Below are 27,196 nucleotides of genomic sequence, written 5' to 3'. Positions count from 1 at the left end.
CCTATATGAAATAGGATCGTGATCTCAATTAGAGTTTAGTGCAATGGTTCCCAAACTGTGGGGATGATCTAGTGATGATCTGTGGAACACATGCTAGTGGTCCACAGAAAGTCAGCTGGCCAAGTTGTGCCAACTCCCTTCTCCGTTTCTACATGCTACGTGCATTAAAGATAGGAGGGAGTTCTTCGTAGCTCAAAAGCTTCTCTCTGTTACCCACGGAAGCTGGTCCAATAAAAGATATTACCTCACCCACCTTATCTCTCTGTAGTTCACTAATTTTGTTGTATGTAAGAATTGTTCGAGTGATGCAATTTCCATCCTTGGTGCAAATAGAATCTGATCTTGCAGGCAAGGCCTTTTTGAATAGCAGTGCCCTTCCTTTGGGTTGGCACCTGCACACTGAATGGCCTCTTGATTCTTGTAGTGAAAGGCATACAGGATGGTGAGGCCTCAACCATCGCTCAGTTCCTTCTTACTGCCTGTGACTGCAAGATGGAACATTGGCAGCATCTACATCCCTTGCTTCTAGGGATTAGGCTATTACTTTAGTACCTTTTAGGTAGGTTAGGGTAGTTATTGGGCTAGATTTGTTACGTTTCATTTTTGCCCACTGACCTTCAAAATAAAAACCCTTTATGGATAGCTGTTTTCTTTCCATGCATGCAAAGCAGCACGAGTGAGTGAGACCCCCTAGGAGAAGTGGGTGGAAAGAACAGGAGAAGCCAAGTTAATACTGATGTTCTTACTCTATATTATGTAAAACTTGAAATTTGACACTTTGTTGATTTTTTTGGAAGTGTATAAGCTTCACAAGTTTGTTTGTGAGGACTATACCATCATGTCTCACAATATCTCTTTAAAAATCTTGCTTTTTTCAAGGTTTTTTCTAAATTACTTGTATAGTGAGAACGCCATATGAAAATAAAAATGTTATCTTCAGTCTCTGGTATAAAGGTTGAAACCTGTATAGTTTCCAAAGAACTTGTTGGATGAAGATTCTAGGCTTGCAATACAGCATTCAGTTTTTATATACATAAAAGTTAGTTCCTAATATTATTAAATTTGCTTTTCCTGTTCTTTCTACTCAAAGGGTTTATTTGAACTGATAGACTTGGTGCCAATTGATTCAGTTAAGGGAGTGGCTCCTTTCCAAACATGCCTAGAAAGAAATTTAGTTTATGCTGTGAGAGGAAGAAGAGGATGCAATCTTGTTTGATTCCCAGTCTTTGCTTTGTTTTTTTTTGTCTTGCGGTAGTGCCTAGAGGCCCCAGTTGAGGATCAGACCCATTGTGGTACGCACTGTGCAACATAGCAAAAAGATTATCCATGCCTCAAGACGTTATAATTTAAATATAAGACAAGATACCGGGTGGATATGACAAATAGTTGACTTAAGCACACGATAACATACTGATCATAATCCTCAACAGATAAGCAGCAGTTACATCACTCCAGCTGTCTAATTGTCAAATGTTTTATAGGCATCATGGCAGAAGTATGGTAAGGAGAAATTTGAAGGGCAATGCAGTGTCTTTAAAGGTAGCATGCATGAAAGAGTGAAGAGCTGATTGAAAAGTTGGATAAAGGGAACAGTGTTGGGGTAGGAATGATGCTGGGGGTGGAGTAGAGCTGGAAGTTTGGTGCTTGCTCCTTGTGTGGGCTGGCAGAGGTCCCGCTGCGTGCCTCCCCAAATAGTCCTTGGGGATGAGGGGGCCACAGTTTGGGGATCACTGCTCTACTCACTGTTGTAGCCTAAGTATTTATTTAAACTGACTCAGCATGTCTCATTCCCTAGACCTTTAGTCTTACCTATATTGCTTTCAAGCTTAGGCTTTGGCAAAATTGGAATTCACCCAATAATGACTAGAAGATATAGCTGCTAGCCACTGAAATTTTACATTGATAGATACTAGCAGTTTCAGAAGCCCTTAGTGGGCATGATCAATAGTGGGTAAACATAGCATATGAGGGGCATTAGTTGCACTGCACTGAGGTCCCTTCCAACCCTGATATTCTATGATTAAATGGTGTATTCTTATTGAAGGCATTTTCAAATCCGCAGGTGGTGTTATGCAATACATGTGCAGCGAGGGCCTGTGTCTGCAAAGAGTTACAAGTGTGCATATAGTTACTCCTGTGTGAACTCTATACAGGAGTATTTAGGTGCATAGTCCTAACTATTTGCAGAATTACTCCCTATGTACATTGTGGTGCATGTTAATGTGGTGTTCGTCACATAAATACCAATCCATTACACATTGACACTAATCCTAATTCAAAAATTCATATGAATAAAAATCCACTTCTATCGTGTAATATATAAATTGGATTTCACTGACACTGTTTTGCGTAATTTTTCTGGGAGTGTTCCATTTTTGAATAAGTGTGGAGTTAAACTAAGAAGACTACAGATGTTAGAGCTATTCCAGCACCTTGGGTAGTGTGTCTTTCTGGCATATGTGTGATTTAGTCGCTTGTGATGACTGTAGTTTACACATGTTGGATCACGGGTTTTTGTAAGAGACACTTTGTGTAAATGTAGTACATGTTACTTAGAGGGTTAAAAATGTACAGGCTTATCTGAATTACAATATCTGAGTAATCCACCTGCCAACAATGAGAGCCAGTTTTGTAACTAGATGAAGCTATATTTTATCCTTAAAAATTCCTTCTTAGCTGAAAGTTTTTCAGCTCCACAATATTATCTGCAAAGCAGGAATAAAAATTAGCGCCAGTATTGCTGGCCCTGAATTTTAATGTCCATATTTTATGTGTTTAAGCATTTGAAAAGAAAACATTGCAACTTTCACTGTAGTATTGGGGATGCTACTGCTCTTAGAGTATGAGATATGTAAAAACAATTCAGAGAGCCACATGGCAGCTTTTTTGTACTTCACTGGCTAATTCAAAAAAATTCCCATTAGCTACAAGAAAACTAGCAGATCAGTGGATATTATGGACATAAGTATTGCATGAATAAGGAAACTATGGGGCATGAATCACATTGCATTTAGTACATTCTTGTCTAAAGCTTCCTGATAAAGGCACTTTAAAGGCCTGAATAATGTAAAATAAATACTAAAGATAAGTTTTTTGTATTAGTGGTAAGAAAATTAATGTTCTTTACATAATGCTTCATGAAAGTAAAATCAGCTGAACACTGTCATTCTTCCGTTTCTTTTAATCTTTGAGTTAGATACAGTCTAGTAGTGACGTGTCTTTAATCTAGGTTGTGAAACTTAATTGTTTGGCTGTTAAAACTAAGTAACGCAAAGATTTTAAGGTCCTAGAGGTACCTGTGCTAAAATAATAAAGTAATTTCTCATCTCCATTTGTTGGTCCTCTTCAGATTAACACAGAACTCTCTTCTAAATGTCATTAAGATTTGATACATTAAAGTATTGTACAAAACACTTCTCCAAAATGCTTGGTGGGGGAAAAAACTGATAACGTAATTGTCACTGAGTAGATGAGTAAGGAGTTACTCATAACTTTTTTTTATCTCAAGGTTGCTGAACATGTTTTGATTTCCTTATTTAAAAACAAGTCTGAACTCCATTTCAAAATAGGATTCTATTATCAAGATTAAATTTATGGTACATAACCACCTTTATAGTTATCTTTCCCATAGATCTTTCTTTGTTGTAGTAGTACCTAAGGGACAAGCCTGGCCCATTATGCTCTTCACTATACAAACATTATAAATGACCCTCCCTTTCCCAAGCGATAGAATTAATTTGCTAAAACTGGTACAAAGGAATATTTGACCTTGAATAAATTTCTGTTTTAGAATTCTGATGTGCCAGAATCTCCTAACTGAGGTCCATGATTACAATTCTGGTAGTTCAGCTGACCAACATAAGAGCTAAATGAGGAACAAAGTTAAACATTGTAGCTTATTTCTGTTGTGGTTCTCATACATGCTTTCCCCAGTGGCTTTAATGGTGTGAGTTTCTGCTATGTACTGTGCTTTTAGTTCCAAAACTGCCCACTTTCCATCTGCCAAAACATCCTCTTACCCTTGGAATTTCTTAAAATGACTCTCCATTGTAGGCACAGCAAATGGTCTATGTGAATGTTTACTATGTTAATACATAACCTTTTTATTTCTCTAGTCTTACTTGCTCCACTCTAATCTCTTTAGGGAATAACTTTCTATACGTGGGGCATCTTGTCACCACTTCAAAAGTTAATTCCTTGAATGTCTGTGTCACATGATTGAAATAATTCATGCATAGAATTGAATTAATGCTGTCTGCTGCTATAGTTAGATTTGAAAACGTGGCTCTCTGAGTTCTGAATTGCTTCTACTTATCAGGAGTGAAAGGTGAACAAGGGGAATTGATACTTGTATCTACTGAATATGAGCAGAGTTTTGTTTCATTAAAAATGTCACTAGCATTAAAGACTTGACATTCATGATGCACTCTCGCTGTAAGCTCTTCAAAAGAGTCTACTTCTGTGTATAGCATGTAGTCCAGAGGGGTCTAGTATTGTTCCATTTTAATTGTATGCTGACACTGGAGTCTCAAGATCACTGGCTGTAATGGTACTTGTAGCACTTTTGATAATAAGTGAACTCTAATTATATTAATAAATATTCACAAAGCTCTGACGGCTAGTTATCCCTATCTTACAGATCTGTAAACTTCAACAGAAGTTGTGAATTGACCAAGGCTATAGAGTGAATTGGTGACAGAGGCATAATTAGAAAGTAGGACGTTGTTTTCTACTGCTGCTCATACCAGTTGAGCATGCATGGTACCAGATACTGTTGGCCATTAGATTCTCGTCTCCCCCACCCCAAAAAAAACCACTTAACATTTGGTATGATTTATCCAGTTTGAAACTTTGGTATTAATGGATACTGTCAGTTGAGTTAAGCTTGTGTGCTTCTGTTAACTGATCCTAGTTTTGAATGTCAGGGACTGGAGACACCATTCTCAGTGAAGAATCTTTGACTCCAGAATAGTCTTCCCTTAAGCCACGTCTACACTATCAAGCTTACAGTGGCACAGCTGTACCAATACAGCTGGGCCACTGTAAGATCGCTCATGTAGCCACGTTCTGCCGACGGGGGAGAGCATCTCCCACAACATAGTGCTACGCACACGAGCACTTATGCAGGCAAAATTTGTCACTTGTGGGTGTTTTCTCACACCAGTGAGCGACGTAAGATTTGTCAACATAAGTGGAAGTGTAGACATAGTCTTTGACTTACTGGGCCCGATACAAGGTTGTTCCTGTATTTATAGGTAAACCTATTTCCTTTAAATCTAAAATGTCTTGTGTGCTCTAGCCCAATAGGCTATTTCCCCATTATTTTTTTGAAATCTCAGTTTTTAGGAAAGTTTTAGGTGTCCCCTCAGACTTTTACAATTGAGTTTTTCCTATATCAGGGTGTCGGATGGATAGTGGGGAGATTTTTGGTTTGACTTCTAATTTGTGGTATTTTCACCCTAAGGCTTATATGGATGCACTTTATAAAAAAAATTTTTAACAAAGGCAAAGAACCAGCACAGAGGTTCCCAAACTGGGCTTCATGAACTCCCATGTTACAGGAGGTTCCATAGGGATCCTGGGCAGCATGAAGCCAGCAGTTCGGAGCCTTGGGGACTTCCAAGAGCTAAGCAGATAAAAGCAAGCATATCTATCCGACTGAGGAGATTTAAACTTCAAGACTCCTCTTACGAAATAGAAAGAGAGGTGGATGTCTTTTGCTGTTTTTAAAATTAAATAGGCTGCTAGTGTGTTTAAATTATTATGAAGAACAAGTTTAAGCTTTGTGTTGTTTTCCTGGACTGCTCAAGACTTGCATGCTTGTGTAGAGGGAACTCTTTGAGTTGGCTTCTTAAGTAACTTCATGCTGTTTCACATCTGATACTCCTTGATGCAACATAGGAGCCAGAGGTGCCAGTATGTGGGGGCGATGAGGATCATGTGGCCTCCATGGTTCCCCCCACTTTTCCAGCAGAGTGCGTGGGGACTTCAGCCCCGTGCCCCTTTTTTCTACTGGCTCCTCTGACAGGAGCCTTGTTTTATAACCGGCTTAATCAAAAGTGATACAAGCTACAAAAGTGAGATCTTGGAAGAGTGTTGCTGTTTTCATAATGTAATAAAAATACTGTAATGATTGATAATGTATAATGTCATAAAAACAAACTTTGTATTTCCAAGATCACTGCTTTATAACTTATGCTGAGGTAAGGGAGAAAATCCATCAAACTATTCATTTTTTTAGAATAGCAGCCGTGTTAGTCTGTATTCGCAAAAAGAAAAGGAGTACTTGTGGCACCTTAGAGACTAACCAATTTATTTGAGCATAAGCTTTTGTGATCCGATGAAGGGAAGCTGTAGCTCATGAAAGCTTATGCTCAAATAAACTTGTTAGTCTCTAAGGTGCTACAAGTACTCCTTTCCTTTATTCATTTTTAGGAAGGGGTTCACGAGACTTCATTTTAATGAAAGGGGTTCGCAGGTGGTTAATGTTTGGGAACCACTGAAATAGCATGGAATCCTTTTAACTTTCGGTAATGCTGTTATCTGAAATAAGTGATTGTGCTTGGAATTTTATATTTGAGGGTTCATGTTAGTGGTTCTCAAACTTTTTACCATGAGATTATACTTCTATCAGAGCAGACAAGCTCAGGTCATGGATTCATTTTAGTTTACATTACACTAAACTCATATGAAAACCGACATAAAAGAATAAAAATAAAAATCTGTGTGTTATACAGTTACAATAGCTTTCACATTGATCTGTTTCCTTGAGGTAGATGAGCTTGTTTTTCTGTGCCCAATTTCTTTGGGGGTGGAAATGTTGACCCAAATTGAATCGTGATCAAGCCACCAGGCTAAAAATAGTGTTTGCAGGGGAGCCCTTGTCTATCTAGAACATAAGAATATTGCCAGAGGATGTTGTGAAGGCCAAGACTATAACAGAGTTCAAAAAAGAACTAAATACATTTTATGGACGGTAGGTCCATCAATGGCCATTAGCCAGGATTGGCAGGGATGGTGTTCCTAGCTTACCGGTTCTCAACTCCTGGGCCATGTGCAACCCAGTTAGCACACAACTGTGGCTCAACTTGGCTGTGCTAAAGGCCGGCCCGCATGGCGGGGTCCAGGTTTCCGGCAGCTCAGTGGGGTCTTGGCTATCCAGAGCAGCAGGGTCCGGGGAAGAGGCTGCCTTGCCCCTGCAGCCCAGGTAACGCATATGTGGCCCACAGTGATAAATAAGTTAAGAACCACTGCCCTAGCCTTGGTTTGCCAGAAGCTGGGAAGGGGTGGCAAGGGACGGATCATTGGATGAATACCTACTCTGTTCATTCCCTCTGGGGTGATTGGCATTGGCCACTGCCAGAGGACAAGATGCTGGGCTAGATGGACCTTTGGTCTGACCTAGTATGCCCCGTTATGTTCAGTGGTTGGAAGTTGAAGCTAGACCATTTCAGACTGGAAATAAGGCATACATTTTTACTAGTGAGAATAATTAACATTGGAACAGTTTACCAAGGGTTGTGATGGATTCTCTCACTGGCCATTTTAACTCAAGAGTGTATGGTTTTTCTACAAGGTATGCCTTAGGACTGACTTCGGGGAAGTTCTGTGGCCCTGTAATAGAAGAGGTCAGACTAGATAACAGTGGTCTCTTCTTGCCTTGGACTCCATGAAAATGTTCCTGCCTAGACAGGACCACCATCACTCTGCTGCCTGAGCACCCACAGTTGTGATTTTGAGTGGAGGAGGAGGAGAGTATTGCTGTTTAATAGTGTCAAAGCTACAGTTGCCACCAGACTGCTGGTGTATCGCTGGACAGGAAACCTTGCTCAGATCCTGCTACCCTGCTTAGATGAATGAGACCCACCAATTGGAGCTGGAACAGGCATACAGGAACTATAAAAAAATGTCATACAGCATTTTACATTGTCTTAATTTCAAGACTGTAAATTAGAGGCAAGTATCAAGACCTATAGAACCCGTGTACCTATTTTGAACTATAGTTTCCCTTCTCAGGGAGTGGCAGATTATTACAGAAGGGAATGTTTACCTCAAAGGATCTGTCCAACACACTACTTGCTCTCTTCCCCTCTACAGCACTGTTAGGACCTTAACTGCACAATGGACACAATAAACTACTTACCCTGCACTTTGAAGAGCACATGGTTCATGTGTTGTCACTGATGATAATATTGTATTTCTTTGACGTGAAGAAAAATAGAAAATTTACTTTCTTGAAATGAGTGTGGACATGCTGTTTCAGTAGTGATCTCCCTAATACCATGTACAATGGTAAATATTACGTATTTACTTTTGATATTCCCATTTATTCAACCAAGACTTGTAGTTGTCCTTTTATCATAGCATTACACCTCCTAGCTCATATTCTGTTGGTTATCTATAATTCCTAAATCCTTTTTGAAGCCACTGCTTTCTAGAGTACAATTCCCCTATCCCTCTTCCTCAATTTTTCTATTAAATATGATTCCCCCCACTTTAATTACAAATAGAAATATTGGCCAAGATTTTTGAGTGACTAGTAATTTTTGGGTGTCCGACTTCGATGTTTTAAAACCTCCTGCTTTTCAGAAAATGTTAAGTATTGTGACAGGGTCAGGCCAGATGGCTGTAGGAGAATAATAGAGGGCAGATACATTAGCCCCAGGCTAAGTAGGTCCCTTTTCCCTGAGTAAGGTAAGAGGGAAGGTTCCAGAACAATCAGGAACCTTCTGGAGACAATTAAGACAGGCTGATTAGAACACCTGCAGCCAATCAAGAAGCTGCTAGAATCAATTAAGGCAGGCTAATCAGGATACCTGGTTTTTAAAAAGGAGCTCACTTCAGTTTGTGGTGTGCCTGTGAGGAGCTGGGACCAAGAGGCACTAGGAGCTGAGAGTGAGAACACATACTGTTGGAGGACTGAGGAGTACAAGCATCATCAGACACCAGGAAGAAGGTCCTATGGTGAGGCTAAAGAAGGTGTTGGGAGGAGGCCATGGGGAAGTAGCCCAGGGAGTTGTAGCTTTCGTACAGCTGTTCCAGGAGGCACTCTAGACAGCTGCATTCCACAGGGCCCTGGGCTGGAACCCGGAGTAGAGGGCGGGCCCAGGTTCCCCCCAAACCTCCCAACTCCTGGTCAGACACAGGAGTTGTTGTCCTGGACTGTGGGTTCATGAAAATGGCCAAACTGAGGGCTGCTGTGAAGCTCCAAGGTGAGCAAATCCGCCAGTAAGCGCAAGACCCACCAAGGTAGAGGAGGAACTTTGTCACAGTATCCACCATCCAAAAAAAGACGCTTTGAAGGTGTCTCAACCTGAACATCCCAAATGACTAGATACAATAGAAAGTGTTGGTAGTGTGTTTATACTCCTGTCAACTTCATCACTGAAGCAACAACATTACTAGTGTTATAAGTACACATCTAAGAGCTGGGATTGTTAATTTGTGTTTGTTTTCAGCTGACCCTGCAGAAGAAGGGAAAGTATCTTATACAACTAAAGATTCTATTTAATCTAAAAATGAAATTTAAAAAATACATATTAATAAAGCGCACATAGCAAAAAGTTCTGGCTAAAGCACTGCACTACCCAGTAATTTAATTACGAGCAAAACCTATTGAAGTATTACAGAACTATATTATAGAGCAGCACCATTTGTATAAAATGGCACATTTAAGGTCAGGGCCAGAGAGGTATTGTGCCATCCTATTCCCCTTGATGTATACCATTGACTTTAAGCCTAAGGATCCTTCAAAATGTGAAACACATTCTTGTTGATCACTGATATTTTCACTTGGAAGGGAGCTGCACCTTTATGAAATCTGAAGAGTGTGCTGTGTTTTGTCTTCAGTGAAGTGCTCGCTCATTTGAATCCGAATAAGTAATAAAAGTTGCACAGCAAGATTTGCATTTTAGTTTGTGGAGATGAAAATTGGCTATTACCCCCATCTGTTTGTATCAAATCATAGTAAATGCCTTTAACAATTATAGTACTTGTGAATAATCACCCATGCAATTTACACAGCAGAAAAGAAGACTGCTGGACTGAATATTCATACATGAGCTGAATGGGTTATACATATTGTCTAATAATGCATGTATAAGTCCAAAGATGAGTACAGAACCATTAAATTGTGAACCTACATTAAAAATGATACCCTCTGCTTTCTTTAATAAGCTTGTACTGCTTTTTATTCCTGTTAATTCTGAAGAGCCCAATACAGTTTACACAGATTCTGTTCCTCCTTATCTGCCATCAGAATTGTTTGCTAGATTCTAGTTAGTGCATACTGAGAGTACAATTTCAGTACAGTGGAATTAAACAGATATAACTTGACTAATGTAGCTTGCAGAACTTTCATTGTGCGAGAAGGAAATAACCTAATTTGACTTTCAGAGCCTAGGCTTAATTTACAGGGCTAGCACTTGGGAGGTGTGAGGATTTTTTTTAACATGCAAACTGGAATACATGGGACCTCATAATACTTTTTTTTTGAGGGGGGGGGGGGGGAGTTGCTGTTCAGTGTATAACTACAATTTAGGAGTAGACAACATTTTTGTAACCTTATGTGGAATTCTTTATTTACTATTTTCTGATACACAAAAAGATACTAAGCACATCACAGAAACAAGTAAGGACTCATATCTGCCCTGTAGAATTTACACAACAGGTGATGTGATGACGTGGCTCATTGATGGATAGAAAGAGGCAGGGGCTAGGGTTTGAGACATGTTCCTTTCCTGGCAGTTCTGTTATGTCAAGCTTTTTTATTACCATTTTACTTCTCTCAGGCAATAAGGCAAGAATGAGCAGATAAAACAAAATTCAGTTAATGAATTGGATAGGTCAGCCCAGATAGCAAGACTTACAAAGAATCTGTTAAAACACATTCATGAGCAATAGATACAGCAGTTAGATATGTAGATATCCAAATGTGCTTCTAAAACAAGCAAAGAATTTGAATATGTATAGTTCTGCATGATCCAATTGCATATAATTATAAATTGGCAAGATCATGTACTATTGTTTGTCAAGTGATCATTAAGCATGCAACAATTAGCATCATAAAGCAAAATTATGAGTCTCAGGTGTTAAAGTGACATCCACTTCGTAACATCTTCCCACTTCTCTCCTTTGTGATTCCCCCTACTTTCTAAAAAGAATGGTGCTAATTTATGTCTGCACATATTGGAGCTAAATGTATATACATTTTTCAGTTGAAGAGTAGTAGATTTAAATTCTGACAACTTGGATCTACATTAATAATGAGCAAATCTTATAACAGTAAAGCATAATTAATCCCTCACAGAGGTCTTGCTTCTGTTTAAAGGGATAGTGTCTGGTCAGTTTTGGCCTATAAATTTCACTAAACAGATTACATAACCTGAGGCTAAGAGATGTATTTACGTATTTTTAAAAAATCAATAGCAAGTTTTTTAACTAACCGTGCCACCCACCTCCTAGTTCCGTGCTGTGTTTAGAACACAAACTTTGCAGCACTGGGAAGCTGTAAGTGAAATGACTCCATTTTAACTTTTTTTTTTTTTTTTTTTTTAACTGTGTATTTGTATGTGTTGTAAGTGGTGGTTAAACTTGCCTCGTGTCCACTAAAGCATTGGTGTATGTGGTTTTTTTTGTTTTGGTTTGGTGTTGGGGTTTTTTTGGTCAGTGATCGCCTTAGAAGTGTGCGATTATTTTCACTGGGACTACTTTTGTAGTGGTGAGAAAGTGGTTGTGTTGGTATTTTTAAGGAATCATTTTCTGTGGTACCCTGAAACTCTACTTCCCCTTTTTATTTCTTATGTTGCAACTTATTGATCTCCGTATCAGTCCAACTTTGCAATTAATCCTTTTATCAACATACATTCAAAGATGTTGGCTGGTTTATTTCTTCTCAGTCTGGTTTGGATCCAAGGTAGTGGTATAACTGGAATAATTCATAGAAATCTGATTTTTGAAGTTTGTATTATCTCAATTTCTCAAATGTCAGGTCTGCTTTGTAAGAATTGATCTAAGTAAAATATTTAACTAGGAAAAACAAATGTTTGTGGGACAAGGGGCAGTCACAGATTTTTAAGACAAGACTATCATAATCGTTCCTTCTAGTCTGACCTCTTGCACAACAAAGGCCAGAGAATTTTGTTCAATAATTTCTACTTTAAGATCATAACTCCTGGTTTTGAGGTAGAGCATATCTCTTAGATCTCCAGTCTTCATTTAAAGACTTCAAGTGATGGAGAATCCATCAGACCTTGGATCATCTTTGTAGCTCTTTTCAGAACTCTTTCCAGTTTGACATCCTTTTTGAATTGTGAATTCCAGAACTGGGTAGTATTCCGGTAAGTCTCGCTAATGCTATACGTAGAGGTAATGTCAGCTCCCTATTCCTACTCTCTGTCCCCCATCTACTACATTCAATGACCAAGTTAGCCCTTTTAGCCACTTCATTGCACTATGAGGTCCATAGTGCAGTTGGTTATCTACCATGACTAAGGCTAAGATTTTTGTCGTGGTTATTTTAGTAAAAGTCATGGACAGGTCACGGGCAATAAATCAAATTCACAGAAGCTGTGACCTGTCTGTGTGACTTTTGCTGCTGCGGCTCCATGGTTTCCCCTGCACTATGGTGGCTGGGAGACATGGGGTTCCCTCTCTGCCCGCGGCAGCTGGGAGCTGCAGAGTGACCATATTTCCCAAAGAGAAAAACGGGACATCCCCAGTTGCTTGCCCGAGGCTGTCTCCCGTCACTGGAACCCTGAAGAGGGCCCCCTAAGAAGTATGTCACCTGTCGCTGGAATCTTGCAGGGGGCCCCTTGTTGCTGCTGTCATCTGTCACTGAAACCCTGCCAGGACGTTGCTGCCTACCAGCTGCAGAGTCCCACAGCCCCTGTGGTTGAAGCAGAGAATGTCATGGAGTCTCTGGAAGTCACGGATTCTGTGACAAAAACATAGCCTTAACCATGACCTCCAAATGCTTTTTACAGTCACTACTTTCTAGGATACAGTAATCCATTGTGTTAATGTTACCTACGTTCAAGTTTGGGATATCCAAAAAATACCTTGTATTAGTTGGGTCAGAAAGCCTTTAGTATAGGTTTAAGTGTTTCTAAATAGGAAGGGTATTTTTAGTTGATGTGTTTTGAGTGCAGTGTTTTCCTTTATAGAGTTTTTGATGAATGCTGATTTTTCTGGGTAAATGTAGAACAAAATATGACTGTTAAACACATCATCACACTTCACTACACTTGGGGAATCTGAAATCAAGCAAAGTAAATGTTACCAGGCAGAGATTACTTTTTTCATTTATCAAAAGAGCACAAGTAATGAGAAGTAAACTTAGATGTAAAAAAAAAAAAAGTTCTGTTGTCTAAGAAACAGGTAAGGACTTTTTGTTTGCAACCTGTAATTTTAAAGTTGATACTCTAATATTTGTCCATCACTTGGAAGTTATAAAACTGTATACAGTATGTACTGAGAATTATAGCCATACATGTCAAAACATAGTGCCTTTTGGAACAGGTCCGATCCAATTAATAATGGCATCTTGTATTTACTGACAATTTTTATGTGCAAGTACTCCAAGATAAATACTGACTAAAATAATAAATCAAGCAATTATTTCACATGCTGTATAAAAGTCATTAATATCTAAGAGCTAATGGGATAAGATCATGTGATATTAAAATAAATATTAAATTCATTCTCAATTGTGTTTTCAGAATTCCTTATGGAATTCCAGTGTGATGCTGTGGCCAGAAGGGCTAATGCATGCCTTATACGTGTTGAGAGTTAAATATGGAGTAAGAGTAGGGAGGTTGTGTTATCTCTGTACTTGGCACTGGTCTGACTGCTACTGGAATACTGTCTCCATATCTGGTGTTGTAAAATCAAGGAAGATGTTGATAAATTGAGGAGGATTCAGAGAAGAGCCATAAAAGATAGGAAAACATGCCTTATAGTGAAAGAATCCAGAAGCTCATTCTGTTTAGCTTAACCAAGATAAGTACCTAAATGGTGAACAAAACTTTGGTAATGAGCTCTTCAATCTAGCAGACAAAAGTATAACAAGCTCCAGTGGCTGGAAGTTTGACCAATTCAGGCTAGAAATAAGGCATACATTTTTAACTGCGAGGGTTATTAACCATATGCACATGAAATTGCTGGTTAGTATCAAGGATTTTTAATACAACTATTCAGGAGTAATACCCTATGATTGGAGAATAGCTAACGTCAGACCTGTGTTTTAAGAAAGGGGGAAGTTATCTGGGCAATTACAGACCTGTTAGTCTAACGTCAATAGTATGGAAGACTGTGGACCGCATGATGAAAGAAAGGAAAAGAAAAAACTAATGGAGGTAAATGGCAAAGGGAGTGTAATGCACCATAGGAACATGGGTTTACCAACGGTAGATTGTGCCAGAATAACCTGATTTCCTTCTTTGTGAAATATATATGTATTTTTTTTTTTAAGATAAGGAAAATCAATAATATACCTAGACTTCAATAAAGCATTTGACACGGTACCAAATAGCAAATTATTAGTTAAATTAGAGAAGGTGGGGATTAGCACAAGAACTATAGGTACATAGGGAACTGGCTAATGAAGAGAAGGGAAAGGTGGTGCTGAAAAGTGGAGGGAGGTTACTATTGGAGGGTTTCAGGTTTGAGGGAGGTTACTAGTGGAGTTCCTCAAGATCTTTCTTGGGATTAGTCTTACTCAATATTTTTATTATTGACCTTGGCACTAAAAGTAGGAATGTGCCAATGAAATTTGCTCATGATACAAAGTTGGAAGTTATCAATACAGAGGAGAATCAAAACATTATACAGAAATATCTGGCAGACCTTGAAGACTGGAATGATGGGATTAAAGTCAATGGTAAAAAGTACAAAGTCATGCACTAGGGCAGGGGTCCCCAATGCGGTGCCCGCGGGTGCAATGGCACCAGCCGGGGAAGTTGTGTGCGCCCGCAGGATACCGCACCGCTGAAATGCTGCCACTGAGCGAGGCCGCCGGCGAACTGCCCGCCGAAATGCCATCGAGAAACTGGCAACGTTTCTCAGAGGCGACACTTCTTTCCACTGCCGCTTCTATGTGGCATTTTGGCGGCGGGGTGTCTGGCGCCCGCCACAGTCTTCTGGGAATAGGAATGTGCTATTCCTACAGAAAGGTTGGGGACCGCTGCACTAGGGTCTAATAATAAGTTCTGCTACAAGCTGGGGTCTCCTCAATTGGAAATGATCAAGGAAGAGAGAAACCAGGGTGTGTGGGTTGATCACAGAATGATGATGATGGGCTACCAGTGTAATGGAGATGTGAAACAGGTAAATGCGATCCTAGGATGTATCAGGTGTGGCATTTCCAGTAGAGATAAAGAAGTATTAATGCCATTGTACAGGGCACTGGTAAGATCTCATGTGGAATACTATGTACAATTCTGGTCACCCATCTTTAAGAAAGATGAATTCAAACTGAAACAGGTGCAGAGAATAGCTATGAAAATGATCAAGAGACTGTAGGTCCTATTTTATGAGAGTAGACTGGAAAAGGTTGGTTTATTTAGCGCAGTGATTCTCAACCTTTCCAGACTACTGTACCCCTTTCAGGAGTCTGACTTGTCTTGCATACCCCAAGTTTCACCTCATTTAAAAACTACTTGCTTACAAAATCAAACCTAAAAATACAAAAATGTGGCAGCACACTATTACTGAAAAACTGCTATTTTTTTACATTTTTAACCATATAATTATAAAATAAATCAATTGGAATATAAGTATTGTGCTTAAATTTCCGTGTACTGTGTGTGTGTATAGAGAGCAGTATAAACAAGTAATTGTATGTATGAATTTTAATTTTTATGGACTTTGCTAATACTTTTTATGTAGCCTGCTACATAAAAACTAGGCAAATATCTAGATGAGTTGATGTACCCCCAGGGGTACGGGCACCCCTGGTTGAGAACCACTGGTTTAGCTTGTCAGAAAGAAGGCAGAGAGAGGCTATAATAGCTTTTTATAAATACATTAGGGCAGTAAACACCAAGGAGGGTGAAGAGCTATTTAAGCTAAAGGAAAATGTTGGCACAAGAACAAATGAGAATAAACTGGCCATGAACAAATTTAGGTTGGAAATTAGAAAAAGATTTCTAACTGTCAGAGGAGTGAGGTTCTGGAACAGCCTCTCAACAGGAGTTGTGGGGGCGTACAACTTAATTAGTTTTGAGAGTTAGTTGGATGAATTGTTTAGTGGGGTTCCTTGGGATGCTGGGGAGCAGGGCTCAGGAGCCCAGGTGGGCACTTCTGGTTTATGTACTGTTCCTAATTGCTCATGCTTCACAGTTTCAGTTTGTCACCTGCAGGGGTCAGGAAGGGATTGCTTCCCCTATCCCCTTCCAGTGTGTTCTGGGGTGTGGTTTTTACTGGTCTTCCTCTGAAGCAAAAGGCTAGAAATGGGACACTGGATGGGGTGGACTAGTGCTCTGAGGGGGTACCGAGCATGCTTAGCTGACTGGTTCTTGCTCACACTGATCACCCAATGTGGGGTCGGAATGCTTCCCACGATAAGTTTGGCAGTGACCCTGGCGGTTTTTCACCTTCCTCTGCAGCATGAAGTACAGGTCATTTGCCGGGATTATATGGGTATATCTCTCTTAATGAATTCCCTGATACTGATGTCGGATATTGATGCATCTTGATCCCTCCTGTCCTCTACTTGTGACACATAATAGTTTAGTCTCCTGTGGGCTATAATACTTTGGTCTAATTTTGGTTGTTGGGTTTAGCATACAGGTGCTGGGTGGTGTTGGGTGTCCTGTAATATACAAAAGGTCAGATTAGATGACCTGATGGTCCTTTCTGGCCTTAAACTTTCACTCTATGACATTGGAACAACTTGCCAAGAATTGTGGTAATTTTCTATCACTGGCCATTCTTTTAAAAAATAGGCTTTTTTTAATGCTGTAGTTCAAGTGAATTAATTCAGGGAGGTCCTACAGCCTTTGTTTTTATACAAGAGGTCTTGTAATAGTCATTTTCAAAGTCACCTGCTTTCTCTCCTTCCACTAAGCTAAAGACATTGTGTGGTTACAAAGGTTATTGAAGTATTTAGTATCTCACTCAGTTTTGTGCTCTGGGGGTTGATTAAAATGCTTTTGTTTCCATAGGTACCTCAACACGCAGTTTATTAAGAAGAACAAATTAACTGAAGCTGATCTTCAATATGGCTATGGAGGTGTGGATATAAGTGAACCACTGATGGAAATAGGAGAGGTAAGTAGCTGTAAGAGGTAAACATAAACTGTACATAAAAACACATCTTATAATTCAACTGTGTTCTTTTAAATATTTTTAAAATTAAAAATATTTAAATCTAAAAATATACAGCTTGACTTTCAGTGGGAGTATTGAGCACCTTGGAAAATCAGGTTAAAAAGTTTTATAGAGGACTTGTCAGTTCCTTATCTGAAAAGAAAAATTAAATAAGGTACAACCTGGAGGTGGGAGGAAACCTATGTAGGTGTGGATCTGGGTAAAATATTGTTGATAAAGCAGACCTGGAATTTGTCAAACAAAAGAATTGAGAATGGAAACAGAGATTGGGAAGGATGTTAATTCCTGCCCAAATCCTGCTTCAGTTTGTGGATTTTTAAACTTCATTTACTATGGGATAAGTTTTCTGTGATGTTTCTATCTTTACAGCTAGCACTTGATATGTGGAGGAAATTAATGATTGAGCCACTGCAGGCCATTCTCATTCGAATGCTCCTCCGAGAAATCAAAAAGTGAGTGCTTGCTTGTTTTCTATGAGTTACAATGTTTCTAACCTGGTCTAAAATTTTTTTGTAATTGTTTGCTTGGAGAGGCCTGTGAATTGATTGGACTTCAGCTAAGCTGCTTTCTTATTTTATTATAAGCCAACTCTGAACATGTTGATATTACCTCATTAATGTGCCAAAAGCTTTAGTTGTTGAAAATATGAATGCTTTTGTTGCAATTTACTTGTGCAGAAAGAGAACCTGAGTTGAAAAATTTAATTCTCTATAGTTAGGCCTGGAAGAATTTAATGATGATTATTTTTTTGAAATTCAGTTAATATCGATTTTTATTTTTAAGCTTTTTTAAAAAAATTTCTATTTAAATAAATTTCCAGTTTCACACTGGGGTACAGGGGGCTACCTGTGTGGCTACAGGACTGATGACACTGGATCCCTGCAGCTGCGAGGTGTGGAGAAAGCTGTCATCTTGGCAGTGCAGAGCTAACGCTCCTGGGGAAGGCCACCCCCTTGCTGCATGGCTCCTGCCTGAGGATGGCCCCCACGCTCCCAGCTGGTCTGTGAGTGAATGGGACCGTGACAGTGAGGCTGCAGAGAGTTCCCTGCGCTGCTGTGGGGTTGGATTTCTGTAGGCGCAAAGTGGGAGATTTTGCTTGCCAACTGTTACCAGTTGATTATATATATATATATATATATATATTTTTTTTTTTCATCTGTTTCAGTGTGTCAGGTGAAATAGATGTTTACTAAGGACTAACAGTTCAAATCAAATCCTACCAAGCCTAACTATAATCCAGAGGGAATGTTCTTTAGTACCGAAGACTTGAGACTAGAACTCTGGTTTCTCTTCCTACTTCTAATGCTGAGTTGAAGAGAAACCTTGAGCTAGACACAGTGTTTGTGCCTCTCTTTATATATCTGTGTAATGGGGATTTTTACCTACTGCACATAAGGAAGTGTGTTGTGAAGGTTAATATTTCTATACTGGTTGAATATAGTCAAATGAAGCACTTTGTAATTGCTTTATAGCATACTAGTAACTATTCATATTTCATTTCTACTCCTTTCAACTGGATTTTATGAAAATGTGTTAAGGACTGATATTACATCCTTCTGAAAACATTACTTCTGAAGCCTGTAATATACCTAATAGTGTTTAGAGCTGCCTAAGACCACTTCTTCTGGAGCCAACATGGACACTGATTCAAGGATAAATTGGGTGTTAAGTAACAATAATCATATCTTAACTCTTGAGTCTGGTGAATGAGGGTCATAAGGGTATACCACTTAGCAATGCAGAAGTTTCTGTTTAATTACATTAAGGACAAGCAGCACGGATTCTCATCTTGACTACCTATTAGCTGACCTAAATGTGAATGACACTACTGAGACAGAGGGCCTGATCAATGAAAATTGGGTATTTCGTAGGAAAAGGATGCTGACACACTTATTAGAGAGGGCTATTTATTGTCAACCATGAAGCAACACTTTCAATAACTATGAAAATGATCACATTCCTTCCCTGTGGAGAATTAGCTGATTATGGGCCTGATCCAAAGACGGTTGCAGTCAATGGAATGTCTCCCATTGATTTCAGTGGGCTTTTGATCAGGGCCTATAAGAGAGTGGGGCTGATTGATGGGGTTTTTTTTGGGTTGTTTGTTTAAAGAAACTTTGAAAGTGGTAAAAACTGTGTGCCTGTAGGGCTCCAAGCAGCATTATCGTCTAATGGCTAGACCTGATTTCTCTTTTCTGCTCTGCCACAGGCACTGCTGTATGACTTGGAGCAAGTAATTTCACATCTGTTCCTTAGTTTCCCCATCTGTAAAATAAGGCAAATGACTTTCCTTTCTAAAGCAATTTATAATCTATGCATGATGAAATGCAGCATACAAGTGAGAATTGGTTGTTATTGTTACAAAAAATTATTTCTTTCAAGTACCAGACAGTGTAGTGCTTTCTGTCAAACTTTTACAATTTTGCCTTTGCTGAACTAACATTTCAGTAGTATTTGTGCTATCTTCCATGATTCATAGATATTAAGGTCAGAAGGGATCATCAAGTCTGACCTCCTGCACAATGCAGGCCACAGAATCTCACCCACCCATTCCTGCGATAAACCTCTCACCTATGTCTGAGCTATTGAAGTCCTCAAATCATGGTTTAAAGACTTCAAGGAGCAGAGAATCCTCCAGCAAGTGACCCGTGCCCTATGTTACAGAGTACATGTAATCGTACATAATTAGTACAAGCAATATTGCCAGCAACTAATATATGGCAAAGAACAATTGTGAAGATTTTAGTGGCAACTGCAGTAGCTGTCTTTTAGAATCAAGTTTAGCAGTGCAGGAATTGCACAATATCTTCTGAAGTAGCAAATATTACATGAAGTAGATGGAACATTGAACTATATAAAAAACTAAATTATATGCACACTTCTCATATCTAGTACTCAGTATGCAAGCCTGTACATAAAAGTAAATTCTGCTTCATGCAATTATTTCGCAGTCCACTAACGTGTTTTATGTTTTTTAAAAAGCATATCAGTAAGTAGAAGGGGAATTATACCTCTTATAACTGGAACTTTTAATGCATAACACAATATAAAATTAGTAAATAAATATATCCCAATGATTGTAGCCTTGTTGGTCCCAGGATATTAGAGAAACAAAGTGGGTGAGGTGTAATCTTTTATTGGACCAACTTCTGTTGGTGAGAGAGAGAGGCTTTTGAGCTACACAGAACTCTTCCTCAGGTCTAGGAAAGATATTCAGTGTCGCAGTTAAATACAAGGTCAGACAGATAGTGTAGCATAAGTAGTTAGCACATATTCTAAGGGATCTTTCAAGGTTAAGTGGCCTGTTAACACCTGTCGCAGAGTCAAGTCACCAGGGTGATGCTCTGGAACTATTCCATACAAAGCCAGTCAGGACTCTGGGGTAGCATGCCTCCTCTCTCTGAACATACTGTCTCCAGGGCAAGAAGCTTACACAGCTTTGACCTTCTGGGGTCTGACCTCGGAGCATTCAGCATCCCCTTCTACATCATGTGCTTCCCGCAGCGAGTCCATCCAGGCGGGGTTCCTGAGGAAGCCAGAGAGCCCTGCACCCCAACTCCACAGTCAGATGTGACTCTAAGCCAACCGGTAAAACAGAAGGTTTATTAGTCAACAGGAACACAGCTTAGGACATAACTTATTAGCACAGAAAATCAGTGACTTTCGGCCAACTCCATCTTGGGGGGAGGGGAGCCCAGAGCCAGGGCTCTGGCCCTCCCCCTGTGCCCCAAGCCAGCCAAGACTGACTCTCTTCCAGCTGCCTGGCCCCTGCCCTGCCCATTGCTCTTCCTCCGGCCTTTGTCTCACTTCCCCGGCCAAGACTCACCTGGTCGCATCCCCCTGCTTGGTCTCAGGTTATGAAGGGGCAGCTATAGCATCCACGCACACAGCTAGAGCAGCCTCCACAAAAGTCATTCACCCTTATTCCCACCACCTAGACATTGGTGCAATACATAGGGAAACTGAGGCACACACAGCATTCATGCAAAACAGTAAGACTCACATAGGCTCACATACAACATAACAAGGGAAAATCTCAACTATGTCATAACACCCCTGGAGTCATCAGACAAAAAGGGGGTTTAGTGGGTTGCAGATTGTCATAAATTATAAATCCAGTGACTTTATTAAGATGGTGGTTGTTAATGTCTAGCAAAGTTATGAATTTAAGCTCCCAGGCTCATCTTTTGCAAGTGTTGTGCAGGTTTCCTTTGTGGATGAGGACTGATAGGTCAAATATAGAGAGATCACTTTGTGAAAAGTGTTCAGCCACAGGTGATACGATATTTTTCTCTCATCATTTTCCTGTGTGCGTTCATTCAAGACTCTCCTGATTGTCTTTCTGGTTTTACTCACACAATAGTTATTGGGACATATAGTGCACTGGATGAGGTACACTGCATGTTGTGGTAGGAATCTGTAGGAACCATAGGTCTTGAAAGGTGCGATATGTGGAGTGTTGATCATGGTAGCAGTGGAGATCTGTCTGCAGGTTTTGCATCTGTTGTTCTGGCAGGGTGTCGTGACACTTTGAGTTAGTGTGTCCCTCAGAATACCATCTTTGCTACCATGGACATAATTTCCCTAGATACCAGAATCCTTAATAATGACGGCATGGGTTCCTGTTTCAAATATTTACAAGACAATGGACAACCCTCAGATACCCACCCCAAAACACATGCCAAACTCATCCATTTAATCCATTTTACATTCAACAACAAACACTGAGTCAAACTGCCATAGGTACTAGGATGGTTACCGAATATGCCAACTTCTTCATGGGCCCCCTTGAAGAATTACTGCACAAATGCACCACAAAACCAATTCGATAATTTCATCCTCTGCCCAGATGACTTAAGCTCTCATAGATTTCCTCCACAACTTCAACAACCACTGCCCATCCAAACTCTCTCTGGAACACTTCCGCACTAGTATCAACTTCCTGGACACCATGATCAGCTTCAACTATAAAACCCTACAGACAACTACATACAAGAAATACACAGATCACGACACTTACCTTCATATGTCCATTAACAAACCAAGAAATCTGTTATCTACAGCCAGCCACTCAAATACCACAGAATATGCTCTGAGGAGAAAGCCGGGGATATACTCAAAATCACCTTCACCCAACAAGGACACTCCACCAGAGAAGTAGATCACATCGTGTAATGGGCCACCCAAATACTCCAAGAAAACCTACTTCAGTACAGAAATAAATCCCCCTCCAACCGCACACCCGTAGTTGTCACCTACCACCCCACACTGGGACCCATACTGGGTGTTATTGAACAACTCTAGCCCATACTCAATGGGGACCCCATCCTGAACAAAATCTTTCCTGAACCCCATCTTCTGGCCTTCAAACAACCTGCCAACCTCTCCAAACCAATCAGAAGCAAGCTCCCCACAGACCAGGACACACCAACTCAAAGTGGCACGAGATCCTGCCAAAAGAACAGATGCAAAACCTGCAGACACATCTCCACTGCTACAATGATCCACCTCCACCACATCACGCCTTTCAAGATCCATGGATCCTACACATGCCTATCACAACATGTGGAGTACCTCATCCAGTGGACTAAATGCCCCACTAGCATCTATATGTTTGAAACCAGACAATCACTGTGCTCTCGAATGAACTTACAGAGGAAAGTGATAACAGAGAAAAACACCATATCACCTGTGAGTGAACACTTTTCACAAAGTGATCTCTATATCCTATCAGTCCCCATCCACAAAGGAAACCTTCACAACAACTTGAAAAGATGAGCCTAAGAGTTTCAATTCATAACTTTGCTAGACACTAAAAATCATGGTCTTAATAAAGACACTGGATTTATGATTTATTATAACAATTTGTAACCCACAAAATCCCCTCTCCCTCTCATAACTACAGGGTTGTTAATGGACCACTTCAGCTTGAATTGTCCCTTAGAATATGGCTTATCTACTTACGAGAAACTATTTGTTTGACCTTGTATTTAGCCGTGACACTCTGAATATCTTTCCTAGACCTGAGGAAGAGTTCTTTGTAGCTTGAAAGCTGGTAGTAAAAGAGAATATCTCATCCACCTTCTCGCCTATATTTCACTGAAACTGTTGATATGTTGGAAATGGTTTTTATGGCTAGATTGTCAAGTATGTTATAGAAAAATAACTATAAATGTTGTGAAAGCTTTTTAGTGCAATACAAACTGAACAATTTACTTGGAATTTTTTTTAATAAAGGCTTCTGACCAAAAGCTTAAACACATTTATAGTTATGCTTTTAACTAAGTACAAATGACCATTATACTCTGTGTTAAAAATAAGCCTGTAAAATGTGTATTAGTTTTAAAGCAAGAAGACAGCAAAATATAACTAGGAGACTTAAAAATAATCCTGAATATAACACACTTTGTTCCCCCCCTCTAGCCCAAGCTATACTTCTACAAGGCAAGCTGAATGTCAACTTTTGCATTTGTGTTTGAATACAGCAAGAAGCAGACAAGATCATGAATTGTGAGGAAAATTCAAGTATGAAATACCTAAACAGAGAAATAATTTGAAAAGGATTATCGTGCTAGTTCAAATTAGAGTAATTAGTAGAAACTGACTAAAACTAGGTTACAGATTTTTCTATTAAACACATATAGTTAACTGGTTTCTTTATCAGAAGGGTAGCCATGTTAGTCTGGATCTGTAAAAGCAGCAGAGAGTCCTGTGGCACCTTATAGACTAACAGACGTATTGGAGCATAAGCTTTCGTGGGTGAATATCTGACGAAGTGGGTACTGATGAAGTGGGTATTCACCCACGAAAGCTTATGCTCAAATAAATTGGTTAGTCTCTAAGGTGCCATAGGACTCTTTGCCTGGTTTCTTTACTAGTTATGAAATTACTAATAGTTGTTGAGGTGTTCATATTATCCACTGTGAAAAGAAAACCTATTACATTCAGGTTTCAGAGTAACAGCCGTGTTAGTCTGTATTCGCAAAAAGAAAAGGAGTACTTGTGGCACCTTAGAGACTAACCAATTTATTTGAGCATAAGCTTTCGTGTAGCTCACGAGAGCTTATGCTCAAATAAATTGGTTAGTCTCTAAGGTGCCACAAGTACTCCTTTTCTTTTTGCTATTACATTCAGTAGCACTCAGAAAAATAAATGTAAAAATGGCATTTTAGTCTTCCATATTCTCAATGACTTCCATATCAAATTTGACTAGTTAACAAGTCTTAAAGGTTTTCTTAAAGCACAGCTTGTTCAAAAATCAAACTGAGTTCTTCCTCATGGTATACTTCCATAATCATTACAAACCAGTAATGTATTTTGTAGTTTTGTTCACAAAATTTGCAACATAATTTGCTCTTTAGTAGTTGGTTTGTTTTGCAATGTTGAATATTGGCATTAGTGCACATAAAAATTCCTAGTAAACAAGCAGATATGAATCGGAATATGTACTTAAGAATAAGATACTGTGTACGAACTATCCTGCATCCATTTTTTTTTTTTAAACAGCTTTTTAACCACATTTATTAACAGAACTTTGGATCTGAAGTAGTAATTGGACATTTGTTCCTGCATTCTTTCTGGTTACTTAAAGAATTAACACTACAATACATTTATTTTGAAGGCCATCTCATGTAAACATAGGCTTTCCTTGCAAGGACAGCCTGTGTTTTTACTGTTGTATCCTGAACCTTAAATGTGCCTATTGGTCACAGTTGTGCAGTGTGCAATATACTGTTGCCTTGTCATTCCACCACTATAATTTAGTTGTTAAAATGACATAACAGTGTGGTTGACATGAGTTTCATTGTGTTCTACTTTAAAAGTTGTGCAGTTTTCTTATTTGATTGTAAAAAATTCAAGCGTGGAGGTGTTGGCAAGTTCAAATGTAGCATAGTCTTGTGGTATCTATAGGCTGCTTATTTGACTGACAGGCCATCTGATGTATCAGATAAATGCATGGTGATGAAGTTTTCCACAAAGTTCTATCAATAAATATATTAACAAAATAATCTATAGCAAGGTTATCTTGCTCAGAAATAAGTTTTATATGTGCTCATCTTAAAATGAGGAACTTATAAAGTGCCTGTTAAAAAATTACTGTTCTAAAGAACTGTAGTGGGCATTGTCATTTCTGAAGAATCATTTTTAATAGCTATATATAAAGATCTTTGTTTTTAACATAATCTTATTTAAAAAAAAATTAAAACTCTGAAGTGGCTTGAAATATGAGGAAACCCTAATAGTGTTCATTTACCTATTAGACTATTTCCTCCTTAGTTTTTGTGAGCCAAAACATATTCTCTTTGCCACACAGTCCTTTTGGTCATGTTTGAAATACTTACATGATAGCATACTTGTAGTGAAAGAGTGAGTACACTAAAAAATGTTTGGCAATATAGCTATACCAGCAAACCCTCCTACTGTAAACGTAGCTTCTATCAGCAAATACGGGCTTTGGCTTTTATAGCTTATTCCAGTTCCTCAAATAATATAGGTTATACTGACAATAGTTTTTTGCTGGTATATCTGTCTCTACACTAGGGCTTTTGCCAATATAAAAATCTTAATAAAAAAATCACCCTGCAAACCCATGTTATTACACTGACAAAAGTTTCTAGTGCGTACCAGGCCTGTGCTTCTTCAGTGGGCCAATTCTGTCGCTAATTTTAAGAACTCACCTTTTCTTTTACTTTATATATAGTTCACTGTTTTGTGTGATGGTTGCGTCTGGACTATTTTTGTTCCTCTTGTCTGTTCTAGGTTTCTTGGTTTATGAGTTTCATTATTGTAGGTACATAGAAAGCTTGATGATACTGGTTGCTCTAAAACATTACTAACACAAACAAGATTGTAGATGTGATGTGTCTGTAAAATGTCTTTAACAAACACACCTGCTGCCTTTTTGTCTTGGCGAAGGTCACTTTTTCCTTGATGATCTTTCTGTGTGACAGGTTTCAGAGTAACAGCCGTGTTAGTCTGTATTCGCAAAAAGAAAAGGAGTACTTGTGGCACCTTAGAGACTAACCAATTTATTTGAGCATGAGCTTTCGTGAGATACAGCTCACTTCATCGGATGAAGTGAGCTGTAGCTCACGAAAGCTCATGCTCAAATAAATTGGTTAGTCTCTAAGGTGCCACAAGTACTCCTTTTCTTTCTGTGTGAGTTTCACATTAAGGAGATGACAGTGTTGAATAATCCTCTTTGGACCCTCCAGAGAAACTCTCATCAAAGTGACAGAAAAATGGCCATGGATCTCAGGGCAAAACACTAGATATAGCTTGCTCCTTAGGTTCAAAGGGATTTCAGAAAACTTCAAATCTTGGAATTACTTAAATGGTGCTTAATGAGCCAATGCCTGTGGATCCAGGAGGTATTCCAGAACAGATGTTCGTGCTGGAGCTTCATTTGGTATAATATAGTGTTTGGTCCTTGACAGAGTAGTTTCTCTTCTGACAACATCTTTTCCTCTTCTGGTTAGGACCTGAGAGGTATCTGAGTCAGTCTCAGTTACAGCAGAAATAAGCCTCTTCCAGGTCATTCTGGCATCCGGCTTCCTGCCTGCTTCACAGGGAACTATTTCTAATTTTAGATGGGTTTAGAGGGGAGCTCAGAGTAATTAACTTTGTGTGTGTCCTGGTCCCTATACATGGTAGCCTTTTGCTGCTCTGGACCATTTTTGCTGTTGAACCATGTGGTCTTTTTGATAGCAACCTCTTGCTTCTCACTAACATACTTGTTCTAGAGGACCACAAGAAAATCCTGTACCTGTTTGTTACTCTTCACATAAAAGGGAGAGAAATACTTGATCAGTTCTATGTGGACCTCCTCTGGTTTGGAGAGCATCCGTCTATGACAGCCTTTCAGGTA

The 27,196-nt window shown here is 39.3% G+C and overlaps 1 protein-coding gene across 18 annotated transcripts in view; it reads left to right on the top strand.

Annotated features, from left to right (window-relative positions):
* Nucleotides 1-27,196, top strand: part of CUL2 (cullin 2) — an 87,002-nt gene that overhangs the window by 18,590 nt on the left and 41,216 nt on the right. For 10 of the 18 annotated variants that reach the window (XM_043541468.1, XM_043541469.1, XM_043541475.1 and 7 more), the window contains 2 exons: nt 17,163-17,268; nt 17,698-17,780. In XM_043541468.1, the coding sequence (XP_043397403.1) occupies nt 17,163-17,268; nt 17,698-17,780 (189 nt within the window). Of the gene's footprint in view, nt 1-17,162; nt 17,269-17,697; nt 17,781-23,751; nt 23,839-27,196 lie in introns of all 18 variants that reach the window. The other 8 variants (XM_043541463.1, XM_043541465.1, XM_043541462.1 and 5 more) reach the window with 1 other exon arrangement.

This window comes from Chelonia mydas, chromosome 2, assembly GCF_015237465.2.
Source record: "Chelonia mydas isolate rCheMyd1 chromosome 2, rCheMyd1.pri.v2, whole genome shotgun sequence".
NCBI lineage: Eukaryota > Metazoa > Chordata > Testudines > Cheloniidae > Chelonia > Chelonia mydas.
This window is presented reverse-complemented; position numbering and strand designations above follow the sequence as displayed.